General features: G+C 37.2%; 1 protein-coding gene across 6 annotated transcripts in view; it reads right to left on the bottom strand.

Moving 5' to 3' along the window:
• SGCE (sarcoglycan epsilon) overlaps positions 1-12,402 on the bottom strand; it is a 77,723-nt gene that overhangs the window by 29,460 nt on the left and 35,861 nt on the right. For 3 of the 6 annotated variants that reach the window (XM_081971664.1, XM_081971661.1, XM_081971663.1), the window contains exon 1: positions 11,956-12,108. The exons of 1 other annotated variant lie outside the window; for it this stretch is intronic. In XM_081971664.1, the coding sequence (XP_081827790.1) occupies positions 11,956-12,037 (82 nt within the window). In that variant the 5' untranslated portion in view covers positions 12,038-12,108. Of the gene's footprint in view, positions 1-130; positions 539-11,955; positions 12,109-12,402 lie in introns of those variants that run through there. 2 more of the 6 variants (XM_081971667.1, XM_081971662.1) reach the window with 2 other exon arrangements.

The following is a 12,402-nucleotide window of genomic DNA, read 5'->3' as shown; positions in this document are numbered from 1 at the left end:
ACATTTAGAAGATTAGATGTTTATATATTTGTTGCTTATCTGCACACATTGTCAGTAAAACACAAAGAAGTGATTTATCACACAAATATTGCAGAAAGTAGAAATGTCCCATTTAAATGCCTAAACTCACCATTTCTCTCAGCAGCCTTAATGCTATTACTAACATATTTGATGATGTACTTTGTCTTCCCTTTAATCATTCCATGTACGCCGGCGGGAAGGTGTAAGAAAAAAGCTTTCCAAAGTAAAACAAATGCAAGATAAATAAATTAATACTAGGTCAACTGTTTCTCTGTGGTGAAAGGCCAAAAGTCAGAAAACATTTCATGTAGCAGATTCTTATCTTTACTTGTTAGAAGGCAAACAAGAGAGATTTCTTAGTTCATAGATAATGCTAAACAAGCCATTCATGGAATTGCTTCAATTGAGTAAGCTGCTACTACTTAAAGGATGAGGCAAATAGAAGTTATTGGCAATGTATACTGGTATATTGCTAACTTTATTGTAGTTAAGCAAGAATTCCTAACAATACAGCATAGTCTAATGTTCAGGCATAATGTTTCAGTTCTGTACATGGTAAGGAATAAGAGGGAAATTCATAGGTGAGGGATCCTGGGTGTTATCTGAGCTTGCTTGTTTTCTTGTAGATGTTTCATTATCCAAACTAGCAGTGATGATGTTACCGAGTTTGGGTAATGAAATATTTTCAAGAAAATAAGCAAGCTTAGAGATCACCAAGGATCCCTCATATCAACCCTGAGCTACAAATAACTCCTTTATTAATAAATTCATAGGTGATGATATATTTTTTTTAAAAGAGTGTTACTAAGTATTAATGGCTATTGAATATTTTTGTAAAGAATAGAAATATAAAGATAACAGTTTAACAGCTTCCCGACATTAAAAAGCACCCTACGAACAGCTCACTTAAAGATGTCATAAATTTAAATTCTTCTCCAATTTGTCTCAAAAATGGAGTTTGAGCTATTACTGTTACTCTAACATTAATATGGTTCCTCAAAATTCACATATATTTCTTAAACACTGGTTTCACCCATAACACTTTGTCTTCTTAAAACGTTGGCTTTAAACGTGTTTTTGATGTTTTGAATAAATTACACAATGCCTGCAGCATTCAGAGTAAAGTCATAAAACCATTTTAAAAACATTGGGTAGCTCACCTGTAGTTGGTTCTACAAGTAGCTCTGGATACTTGTAGCCATGATTGAAATTTTCTACAGCTCAGGTAGACAGAAAAACATACCTCCAGAAGGACAAGCTCCTGGGTGCAGATCATGTGACTTTCCCTTCAGCTTCCATGAAAACCATGTTGATAGAATAGGAGATTAGAAATACCTATCATAGTAGAGATTTGGAAAAGGAGAGGAAGACAGAGGGCATAGCTGCCTGTGTACCTTCAGAAAAGTGTCTGTGTATCATATATATGGATGAGTAACAAACTTATCTCAGGGAGTTGAACACATGATGCCCAAATTATCTCTGGATCTTTTAACCATCTTTTAAAATAATTTAACATGGAGGACACTGAATGAATGTGAAACATTGGGACCATATTGCTGCCTGGCAGAATTGGCTAAAACACACAGAGAGCAGAGAACTAAGCATCTTATACATTGGGGATCTCTAAAAAATAAGTATATTGATAAAATATATCCAGTGTTGCTTGCTGTTAATATCTGGAATGCTATAGACTGTCTTTCTGACAAAACAATAAAATAACAGGGAAGATTCATTAGTTATAATATAATGAATAATTTCACAGTTGAAACAGCAAGATGCCCCAAAGGGATGGCTAAAACTAATAATTAAAGTACTGGTGAAATAAGTTAATGAATTAGATTGCAAACTGAATCAAGAAGAAACTGAGAAAAAAGTCCATTTCTAAATTATGCAATTCTGAAACTTAAACTGCATCCCAAGTACATACTGCTGAAAGAGAAACCATGAGGTCAGGTGCAACTCATCTGAAAGTGTTTTGCCCAGCAAAAACAGTAGAAATATGAAAGTTAACATTAGTCTCTGCATCACAGAGTCATTAAGACTGACTAAAGAATAACAGAGTTGGAAGGGACCCTGGAGGTCTTCTAGACACCACTCAAGCAAGAGACCCTATATTATTCCAGACAGATGGACGTCCAATCTTTTCTTTAAAATCTCCAGTGATCGATATAAAACTTGTTACAATGGTTGGAGTAGTTTATGACAAAAAAGGGGAGAAAAAGCTTTAAAAAGGAGTGAACGCATACTCCAGAAAATGGTTGTACATTCTTGTTCTGGAACAGAATCAGGGATATTTCATGCTCCACTAAGGGCAGAAAAATCCTAGCCTAATTAGAAGGAATTTTCAGAATAAGAGATTAAGGAATGCATAGATCTGCAACAGATAGGATGAGATCAAGTGAGAAAGATAAGCAAGGCTGTTTCTTCATAGGGTACTGTGCAATGAAAAAAGTGTAAAAGATTTGAAAATTATCAGGTTTTAAATATGGGAATCACTCTTCACACTGATAAGAGGTGCCAGTTATCAAAGAAATAAACAGATGCAAACTGCTTTTTTACAGAGGGTCCAGCTCTTTTCATGAAAAGAATAAGAGGAAATTTACAAGAGTTTGTCTGCCTCAAATTTTCCTATATATAGGTGTTTCACTCTGTAGAGTAGAATAAAAACTCAATTGTAGTCCTTGTTCAAGGTAGAGCTGGGGCGACTGGATGAAGTTGAAAATGTCCTGGCTGAATACCTACTGAAAGTCTTGTAACTTTTAGTTTCCTCCTGTAAAACAACCGACTAGAGATGTAGTTTCATTGGTATTACTATTTCTAGTCCATATTGGAAAGAAGGCAATAAAATTCTGTACCATCCACCCCACCCGTTCAGAGACTATCAATTGTCTGTTATTGTTAAACGTGTTTTACATATAAGAAAATAATAATTTATTGCTAGTTGGGCTTGGACTGTGGAAGGAATCTTGATAGCTATTGGCAAAAGACACTAGTAACAATCTGTGGGTGATTGTTACTAGATTTGTGTGCATATGTCTATTAAAATTCACCACAATTCTAGAAGATTTTGAGTATGACTAAGGACAAGTACATTATTCAGCTGTGTGATAAGCAAAGGAACATAATAACGTTCTTATGTCAAATCATTGGTTTAAATTCAATTTGATATTAAAACAGACTGTCAGAATTATCAGACAAGAGAGTAGTTTATTAATATATTTGATCTTTACACCTTTTTATAACTAATTGGTAAAATAAATTCACTTACCAGCATCTAGAATCAAGACATAATTTTAAAAAGTTAGTCTAGGATCCTATATATATTTATCACAATGACTGAGGCAGTACAAGCATCATACAAATTATAGAAACACTAAGGAAACACAAGCATTATACAAATTATAGCAGGGACCAGTCTAGGAACCTCACACAGTTCTCATTAATCACATAAAAGCATGGGAGCAATAACCACATCAATTTGTGGTCCGCCGGAGACCTGCAGAGCTCGCAGCAGAGTCGGACAGTGAGTAGGTTGGGGACGAACATGGGCTAGACCTGGAGTCTGGGGAAGGCTCAGTCGAGGGTTATGCATCGGAGACAGAGAGGGGCCATCTGGGAGTTTTGTGCTGCCTCCGGAGCCTCCAGAGTCAGACAGCAGCGAGGCAGAGAAACAGGCTCCCCCCTGTTCCTAGTGCGCACATGCACAGAACGGCCAGAAGGCAAAAACAGTTAAAACTGAAGGGACAACTCAGGAGTCAGGTTTGGAGGTGATTGGTCCCTCCCTCAGGACATAAAGGAGGAGCAAAGGCACATGAGCCTTTGCAGGAAGCAACTTGGTTCATGCTGTTCAGTTTACCTTCTCAAAATACATTTGGAGTCTTTGCTCCATTTGGCCTTGCCAAGCTAATTGCCAACTAAGTCTTTGGCAGCATTTTCAAAGAAGATAAAGGTGGGTGCTTATTGGCCTTATCCTGAAGGACTTTGGCAGCCTTCGGTAAAACTCTTTACTAGTATTTGGAACTCATTATGGGCTGTGAATGAATATAATTCAGTCTGATATAAAAAGAGGGTTTTTGGACTTCATTGTGTGAGTTTTACTGTATCAGGAAGCCTAGGTCAGAGCAATCAACCCTATAAAAGAACAGCCGATCTTCATTCAGTGATAGACACATTGCAAACACAAATACATATTTTGATATATTCAGACAACACGGAAGAATGACCATAATTCAGATGGCTGCAGCAAGTGAAAATATCCAAAAATTCCCGCAATCTCTGTTAGAGAATTCAAGTAAGGAGCAAGAAATAAAAAGTCAAAGAAATTAAAGATATATGGTATAAAAGAAAATACAGCTAAATTTATCCTTACTTTCACTGTCTTTTGCATTACTTCATATATTTTGTTCTTTAAACTTCCTGCTTCTCCATCTCATCAATTTATTCATTCAACTACAATTGACTAACTCTTCCCCTTCTCTTTCACTCATTCATCTTCCCTTCATATATTTATTTTGCAATTCCATTTTCATGTACAATGTCCTAGGTTCAAACATCCTCAGTATCTTTTTTTATACCAACCCCTCCCTTTTATATTCAATCCACATTACTTCAGGATTCGTTCATTCCTGAGATTTTTCTAAATCTTAAAATTTGTATAAGCCCTTTACCAAACAAAATATATTATTTCATCTACATGCTAGTTTTTCACTATTTAGATATATACCTTGCAATTCTTAATTCAATTTTCAGTGAAAGGTGCAACTACGTAGGCATTTAACAGACTAAGTTTCATATTTTACTTTTCATTGTATCTACAATTTATTTTACATTCACTGCAAACCAGAATACATTGCAAAGTTTACAGGTAGCAATATGGCATTATATGCAGACAAAAATATGCATAGATTCAAGACCAACATATGTATGTATCCAAAGCCTTATACATTTACCTATACATACATTAAACAACCAAAAGGGTACCACATATATTTATCTTACCACTTCTTAGTGCTAAAAAGTATTCAACAATTTTCATATTGGTGCAAAATGATCCATTATTTTACACTCTTCATTTTGTCATACATTTCATTTAAATCATCAAACTTTGCCATAATGATACATCTCAATACTTGCTGAAGAGAAAAAAATATGTTTTGCAACCACTGCACAATATAACACTTACCAACTTTTGTTCATTGTCATGTTTTTCAGTCAGAACTCCTCTCGATATTTTCCAAGATACCTTAACACTCTGATCCTCATATAGCTTTTGCCTTCATTTTTTAATACTTTTTTCTTTGTGTAACAATGGCAAATCTTTTGGGCTCAGTATGTCAAAAAGTCAGAACATGTCTATCTTGATTCTGCTGGTGAATCACTCCCACACTCAACCTAGACAAAAAAGGCCTCCTCTCTTCCCCTCCCCTCCGCCCCTCCCCTTCCGTCCACAGCTCTTCTCCAGACCCTAATTTTATGGGTCCTCTGGAGCCTTAGAAAATTACATTACAATGCTCACAAAATTTTTGGAACCCCAGAAGCTGTGCAGGAGCAAGATTTTTTCACACAAATTCCAGAAGGCCTGGAGATGTAGTGTGTCACCCCAAGTGGCATGGTATGTGTCATAGGTTTGCCATCACTGGTGTAGGAGAATAACAATGGATTCTTTCTATAGTCAAGTATGGAAGCAGTCTTTACATATGTGTTAAAATTGCCTCCATGACATAAGCAACCACATGCCAATTTTAACTATTTGTCAGTTTGTTTGTTTATGATTCAAATATATTGACTGCCTAGCTCCAGACTCTCATGTAAAACTTTAAAAAAAATAAAACTATAAAAATAGCAAGTAACATTAAAATAACAGGCAATCCAGACTAAAATGCTCAGGTAACAAATCACATACAAATATACATACAAACATTGGCCATTAAAAAATGACACACATCAACCCAGTGTCTGAGAACACACAAAGTTTTCAAATTATCCTATATGCTGTGTTTTTAATGTATACTTTATTTATATTTTTATTTATATTCACTTATAGATCATCACACATTGGATAAAACTAAGGGGGGAGGGAAATCCACTCCTTTGAAGGTGGTCTATATCAAAGTATTGTACAACGTTATACAAGGGGACATGACTTAAAATAATATCCATATATCTTCTGCACCAATAGCTTAAGGAAAAACGAACTGATATACCTTTCTGATAGATTCTATATATTTCTTTCTCAAACACTACTAAGCTCCAGTACAGGAGGCACTGTATCAATTCATCTAAAATGCAACGGTCCATACATTCAATTCTCAAGTATATTTGAATTTCAAAGAAAGAATTGAGGGAAGAATCTTCATCTAGGATAAAAGCAGTTATATACTGCCCCCCGGTGACTGATATAAGTAATGTGTTGCATTATCACTATTTTCCAACGTTCTGTTCTGCATACTTTTTCGTTTATTTTTCTTGTATGTTGACTTCTTTGATAATATTCCATAACATTCCCATACAAATAATTTAGCTACATTGTGATTACAGAAGTCATGCAAAAATATGCATTTTTGTAGAATAATTAATAAAGTATACATTTTGTGCCCCTGACTATATGGATGTAGGGATGTGTATGCATGCAATAGGCGTGTGTAAAACAAGACAAAAAACATTTAGACATCATATGGCGAAAGGAATATGAGTTTGGAGTGTGAGAGAGAGGAGAAAGAATAGAGAGATTTCTAAAAGGGAGTGTACTTTGTGAAATTCTTTTGGGTGTTTATGCAATAAATTTTATGATTCACCAATCCTAAAATAAGCAGCTACATAAATTTCTAAAAATTTGAATGAGTCCCAAAAAAGATTGAAAACATTACCAGAATTACAGGTACCTAATTTAGGATATACCTTCTATTTGAACTTATTGGCTAATAGGTGCACATCCTGCATATAAAAGTGTTTTAGTACAATCAACCCTGATTTCAAGGCCAGAAATCAGTTTTAGCTCATGAACAAGATCATGATGAGCATTTCCAATCTCCTACAATCATATAAAAGGATGTTGTAAATCTTCAGTGTTCTGCTGAATGAGCATGATTGTCTAAAAATTGTTTTGCAATTCTTTGTGCACACTATTCAAATGCAAAAGCCTGGGGATAGAGATATTTACAATCAAACTTCCATTTGCATGCAAGCAAATCAGTGACAGAATCTTACAAAGATATGAAATATGTTAAACAAACATCAATGCTGAATGAGATACTGGGAAAAGTCTAGTTTATATCACTATACAACAAATTTAAATTACTATAATTTACTTTATTTAATTTATTTATCAAAGATCACATATTAATATTAAAATACCTCTATATACTTCAGTAAGAAAATATGCAATTTGCTTCCAAATTCTAACTTCTACTTTTAATAAAACAACTCATATAAATTCCTCATTTAATCCGTTTTTTAAAATTGTTAACGCTCTCATTCATAGACTTCAATAACTTAGTCTTTTTATCTTTATTGTGATTTGTAATTACAGAATAAGGAAGAATTGTTGAAGTATTTTGTTAGTTTACTTTAAGAGTTTGTGGATTTTACTGCAAATTCTGTCACTATATTGTACCAAAAGTTCAAAGCTATTTCTCCTCAGTTTTAAAGAAAGTGATCTTACTATTTTATGTATATTCATTACAAGATTTAAAAACTGGAAGCTTGTTGAAAAATAGATGTAATACATACAGTTCTCATCAAACAATTGTGTAAATCTAGCAACGGAATATTTAGTGACTTGCACATAGCCTACATAAAAAGTTGTATGAATTTAGAGCTTCTTTCAGACCATCAGAGCATGAGGCAACTAGAATAGAGTGCTGGTGCAATATTATGTAGGAAAGATTTGTGAGATTGGACAGGCTGCCTAGGGAACAGTCAGATGAGGACAGAATAGCTACAGCTAGATAGTGGCAGAGCAAGTAGTATAAAAGGGACTCTCAATAGCTTCTCAGACTGAAAAGCAGGCAGAGGGACAATTGTACTTTCATACTTGCAAGATTCTGTTAATGTAGCTTTACGATAATATGGAACTAGTTTATCTGATTGTGTTTCCTATCTGGTCTATCTGGGAAGGCAAAGAGCTGACCAGCTCTTTGCAATTCCTCTCTGGACAAAGAAAGGATTTGAGATTTCCCACTAGCGCTCCAGATACTTGTTTCTTGCAAGGAGACCACAACATACTGGTTTCTAATATATTTAATGCTAAGAGGGACAAGAATGTAGCCATCTTGCTCAAACCATGGTCAGCACCTTTAAAAGTTCATATACTTTCTTTTCTATCACTTTTACAAATTGTTGGTTAACTGCTTTTTAGCTATTAAGAATCTTTGGATTGACAAATCTAAAAATACAGATGAGTTTCTTTCTATAATTAGTAAAAGAAATTTCAAACAAAACTTTAAGGACATTTTAAAAAAATAAATAGCAAAAGGAAAGTTAGAACTTTGTTTTGGCAAAGTTACAAATGGACTCAGGCTCCAGATGGATGTGAAATAAGATGCTGGAATTAAATATAACCATCATCTTCACAGGAAAATGCTTTTGTTTTGAATTATTTTAGAAGAAAAACTTGATGGAATGGAACTTTTGAGTTGGACCCTAGAAGAACATAGAAGGAACCAAAGATTGCAGTTAAAGGAGAAGAAAACTTAGATTTAACTTATAGATACAGCATGAAGCAAAATATTTTAACATTGGTCATATTGAAGAATATTTTTGAACAATGGAGTCTGAAGTTAATCTTAAGAGTGTTTGTCACTATTGATAGACTGTATGTAAAATGTTATAGAAGAACACATTTTGCCTTTCAAGATTGAATCTAATCTGAAAATGAATTTAAAAATGATAGGCTACAAGAATGATATGGATAATGATGCTACACCGGGCATACAAAGAAATCACCCATTGCTTTAGTAATTAAAATAGATACCCAAGTAACAATCCGGGAGAAAAAAAATGGATCATTTTCCTATATTAAAATTTACGAAAATAGCTTGTTAAAACTTTGATTTTTTTTATGAAAAGGGATAAAGATGGAAGTAAATGAAATTCTACAACATTTGAAGGAACTAAAAATAAAGATTGTTAAAAGTAAAAAGAAAGGAATATGAAATTACTTTATTTGATCAAAATTAAAACAGATATGTTACTTTTGCTGATATCAAGACTGAAATGAGGGCTTTTAAAGAATTATTTACAGATAGGATATAGGATATGGTAAAAAGAGACCATTTGTCATGTTAAAACAAGAGGAGTTAAGGTACTAAAATTGTTTATACTTGTTTAAGGGGAAAAGTAAATTCTTTATACATTTCTTTTTCTTTACTGTTTTTTTCCCATTTCTTTCTTCTTATGTTTCATAACCCTTCTATTTTTTTCATTTTTTTTTAGTTTGTGTTAATTTACTATTGTAATTTCACTTTTTAATAACTTTTCACTATTAAAAAATAAGACACGTGGTCCACTGCAAAATGCCATTATTCAAACATATAGTACATGCCTTATATATCAATTACTCATGGTTAAAAAAAACATCCCTAGAGAGCTGTAGTTTAGCCAGAACTGAATAACCTGGACCACTTATTCTTATTACCTGAAGAAACAGGCAATAAATCTCAAAGGTCCATATTCCACTTTATATATTTTTTTCTTTCACTTTAATAGTTAATACAGGTAATCCTCGACTTACGACCACAATTAAGCCCAAAATTTATAAAGTGAGAATTTGTTAAGTGAGCTTTGCCCCATTTTATGACATTCCTTGCCATACCGTGTTTCCCCGAAAATACGCCAGGGGCTTATATTTTTTTGACCCACGAAATATGGCCTTGGGCTTATTAAAGGGGAGGGCTTATTATTTTTGGTGTACAATCTGCAGCCCACAACCATAGAGCGTACTTCCAGAGCGGCATCCATCCTCCGTGCTTTGAAAAAAAAACCAAGCGGCGGACGGCGCCAGCAGCGCAGATGCCCTTCGCGCGAGCGGGGAGAGGAAAAGCCGCTGCGAACTCCCCTCCAGCCATGCAGAGCCCCATTCACTCACCTAGGGGCATTCCGAAGGCACCGAGCCACGGGACGCGGAGGGCGGCGAACAGGCGCTCGCGTTGCTTGGTGCCTTCCGGGTACTGCTAGGTCGGTCAGCGGCGCTGTACCCGGCTGGAAAGGGGGGTTGCCGGGCGGCTGCTCATAAGCTTGGTCACCTCATGGCTGCTGCGTTGCTGCTGCGACAGCGCAACACAGCCATTCGACCCTGAGGCTGTGCCCGGCTCTTCGGGAGCCCGCTCGCAAGAGAGCAGCTGCCCAGCAACCCCCCCTTCTTCAGCTGGGCACAGCGCCGCTGACTGACCTAGCGGTACCCCGAAAGCACCAAGCAACGCAAGCGCCTTTGCCCCCACCTCATTCCTGTGGCTTGGTGCCTTCGGGATACCACTAGGTCGGCGAGCGGTGCTCTGCCTGGTCGGAGGGGGGGGATTGTCCAGAGGGTTTATTTTCGAGGGTGGGCTTATATTTTTGCGCACGCGAAAAATGTCGCAAGGGTTTAGTTTCAGGACATGGTGTATTTTCGGGGAAACACGGTAGTTGTTAAGTGAATCTAGTTTCCCCATTAACGTTGCTCATCAGAAGTTTGCAAAAAGTGATCACGTGATCCTGGGACACTGCAATGATCATAAATAGGAACCAGTTGCCAAGCATCTGAATTTTGACCACATGATCACTGCAAAGGTTGTAACCGTGAAAAACAGTTGTCACTTTTTTCAATGCCACTGTAACTTTGAACGGTCACTAAATGAACTGATGTAAAGTTGAGGATTACCTGTACTATGTAACCTTAGATTTCTTTATCATAATGTTAAAGGCAGTAGTTATCACATGTTATTAGAATGTGAACAATTAATCATTTGGGGGAGAAGTAAAAACCTCCAATATTTGAAAGTGTTGTCATTCTGAATTTATCCCGTCCAAGATTTATTTTTTTGTGCATGTCTTGTTCCCTTTCTTCGTTTCCTGAGACAAGTATTTACATATGTTTTCCTTTTTTGGTTACTTTCATCTCCATTTGCTGGTATTGCTCAGCTTTTATCCACATAACCAAGAATGGAAAAATGTGCCTGTTATTCCAACCGAGCTCAGGAATGACCGAAAGCTTTGCTAACGGCTTGTCTGATCTGCAAAAGAGGAAAGTAGCCTCTATCCATTCAGCTTTTGGAGAACACAATCAGAATTCACAGTTTAGAATTATATGGAGGAGAAAAGATGGGGGAATTATAACACCTTTGCATACATGTTGTCTTATTATTATTATTATTATTTTTAAAAAGCACATTTCCCTCTATTTTCTTTGAAATGCAAGATTTTAAAAAAAATTGGAGCTCCCGCATATATTTTAAAAACATCACGTGTTAACATCCAATATTAGCTGATCCTTAAATATATTCCTCTATAAGGTAATCTGCTCGCGTTTGTGGGTTTTTTTTCATGATTGTAAAAAACAAAACAAAAAACACCAGTAATACATCTTTAAAAATATTTTTCTGCAAGATGCCCTGATGTTAGGAAAGGGGGAAGGGGATGGCATCTGGCCAGGGAAGGCAATGCCTTTTGCAGGCAACTATCCCAACTGCTCCCTCTTTTCTTGCCCGCAAAACAAAACAAAAAATTTTGAACCCTCCCGGGGCAGCTGCTTTAGGAAGTGCGGGCAGGGGAAAAGCAGCGAGCCGCTGCAACGGGAGCAGCGACAGAAGGCTGGCGTCAGGGCAGAGACGAGAAAGAGGGAACCCCCGCTTGACAAGGCTCGGGCATGAGGAGCAACGGGGTGGCAGGCCGTGGTCGAAGGAGGATGTGCCATCTAAGCGGGAAGGGCTGGGCCCAAGTGGGGGCTCGGCAGAGACCAACCTGTCAGCAAGAGGGTGGTAAGAGCCGCTCCGCTGGGTTTGCTGTGGGACTGCAACCATGATCCTGTTCCGCGGTGCGGCATTGCTCCTTGCTTCTGGAGCTGGTGCGGTCCTCTCGTTGCTGCTGCTGCTGCTCCTCCCTCCGCCACCCGCCTTCCCGCCTGACATAACCATCCCCAGCAGCAGCAGCATCGCTCCCTCCTCCTTCTATAGGAACGATCGCCAAGGCAAGAGCCAGCTAGGCCTGCAAAAGGGGGTCGGTCTATGCGTAGCCAGGCCCGCCTTCTCTCGCCCAGGGGAGCTGCTTTATGTCTGGGAGGCTTGGTCCTGGCTTGCTTTCGCTCCAGACTTCTGGAGGTGGGACTGCTAAAAGCACGCGCCCCGGGCTCAACAGGAGAGACAGAGACAAATGCATTCTGGCGCTCTCCAAGCTGGCCTAAGGCAAACA

Source organism: Natrix helvetica (assembly GCF_964273705.1).
Source record: "Natrix helvetica genome assembly, chromosome: Z".
Lineage (NCBI taxonomy): Eukaryota > Metazoa > Chordata > Lepidosauria > Squamata > Natricidae > Natrix > Natrix helvetica.
This window is presented reverse-complemented; position numbering and strand designations above follow the sequence as displayed.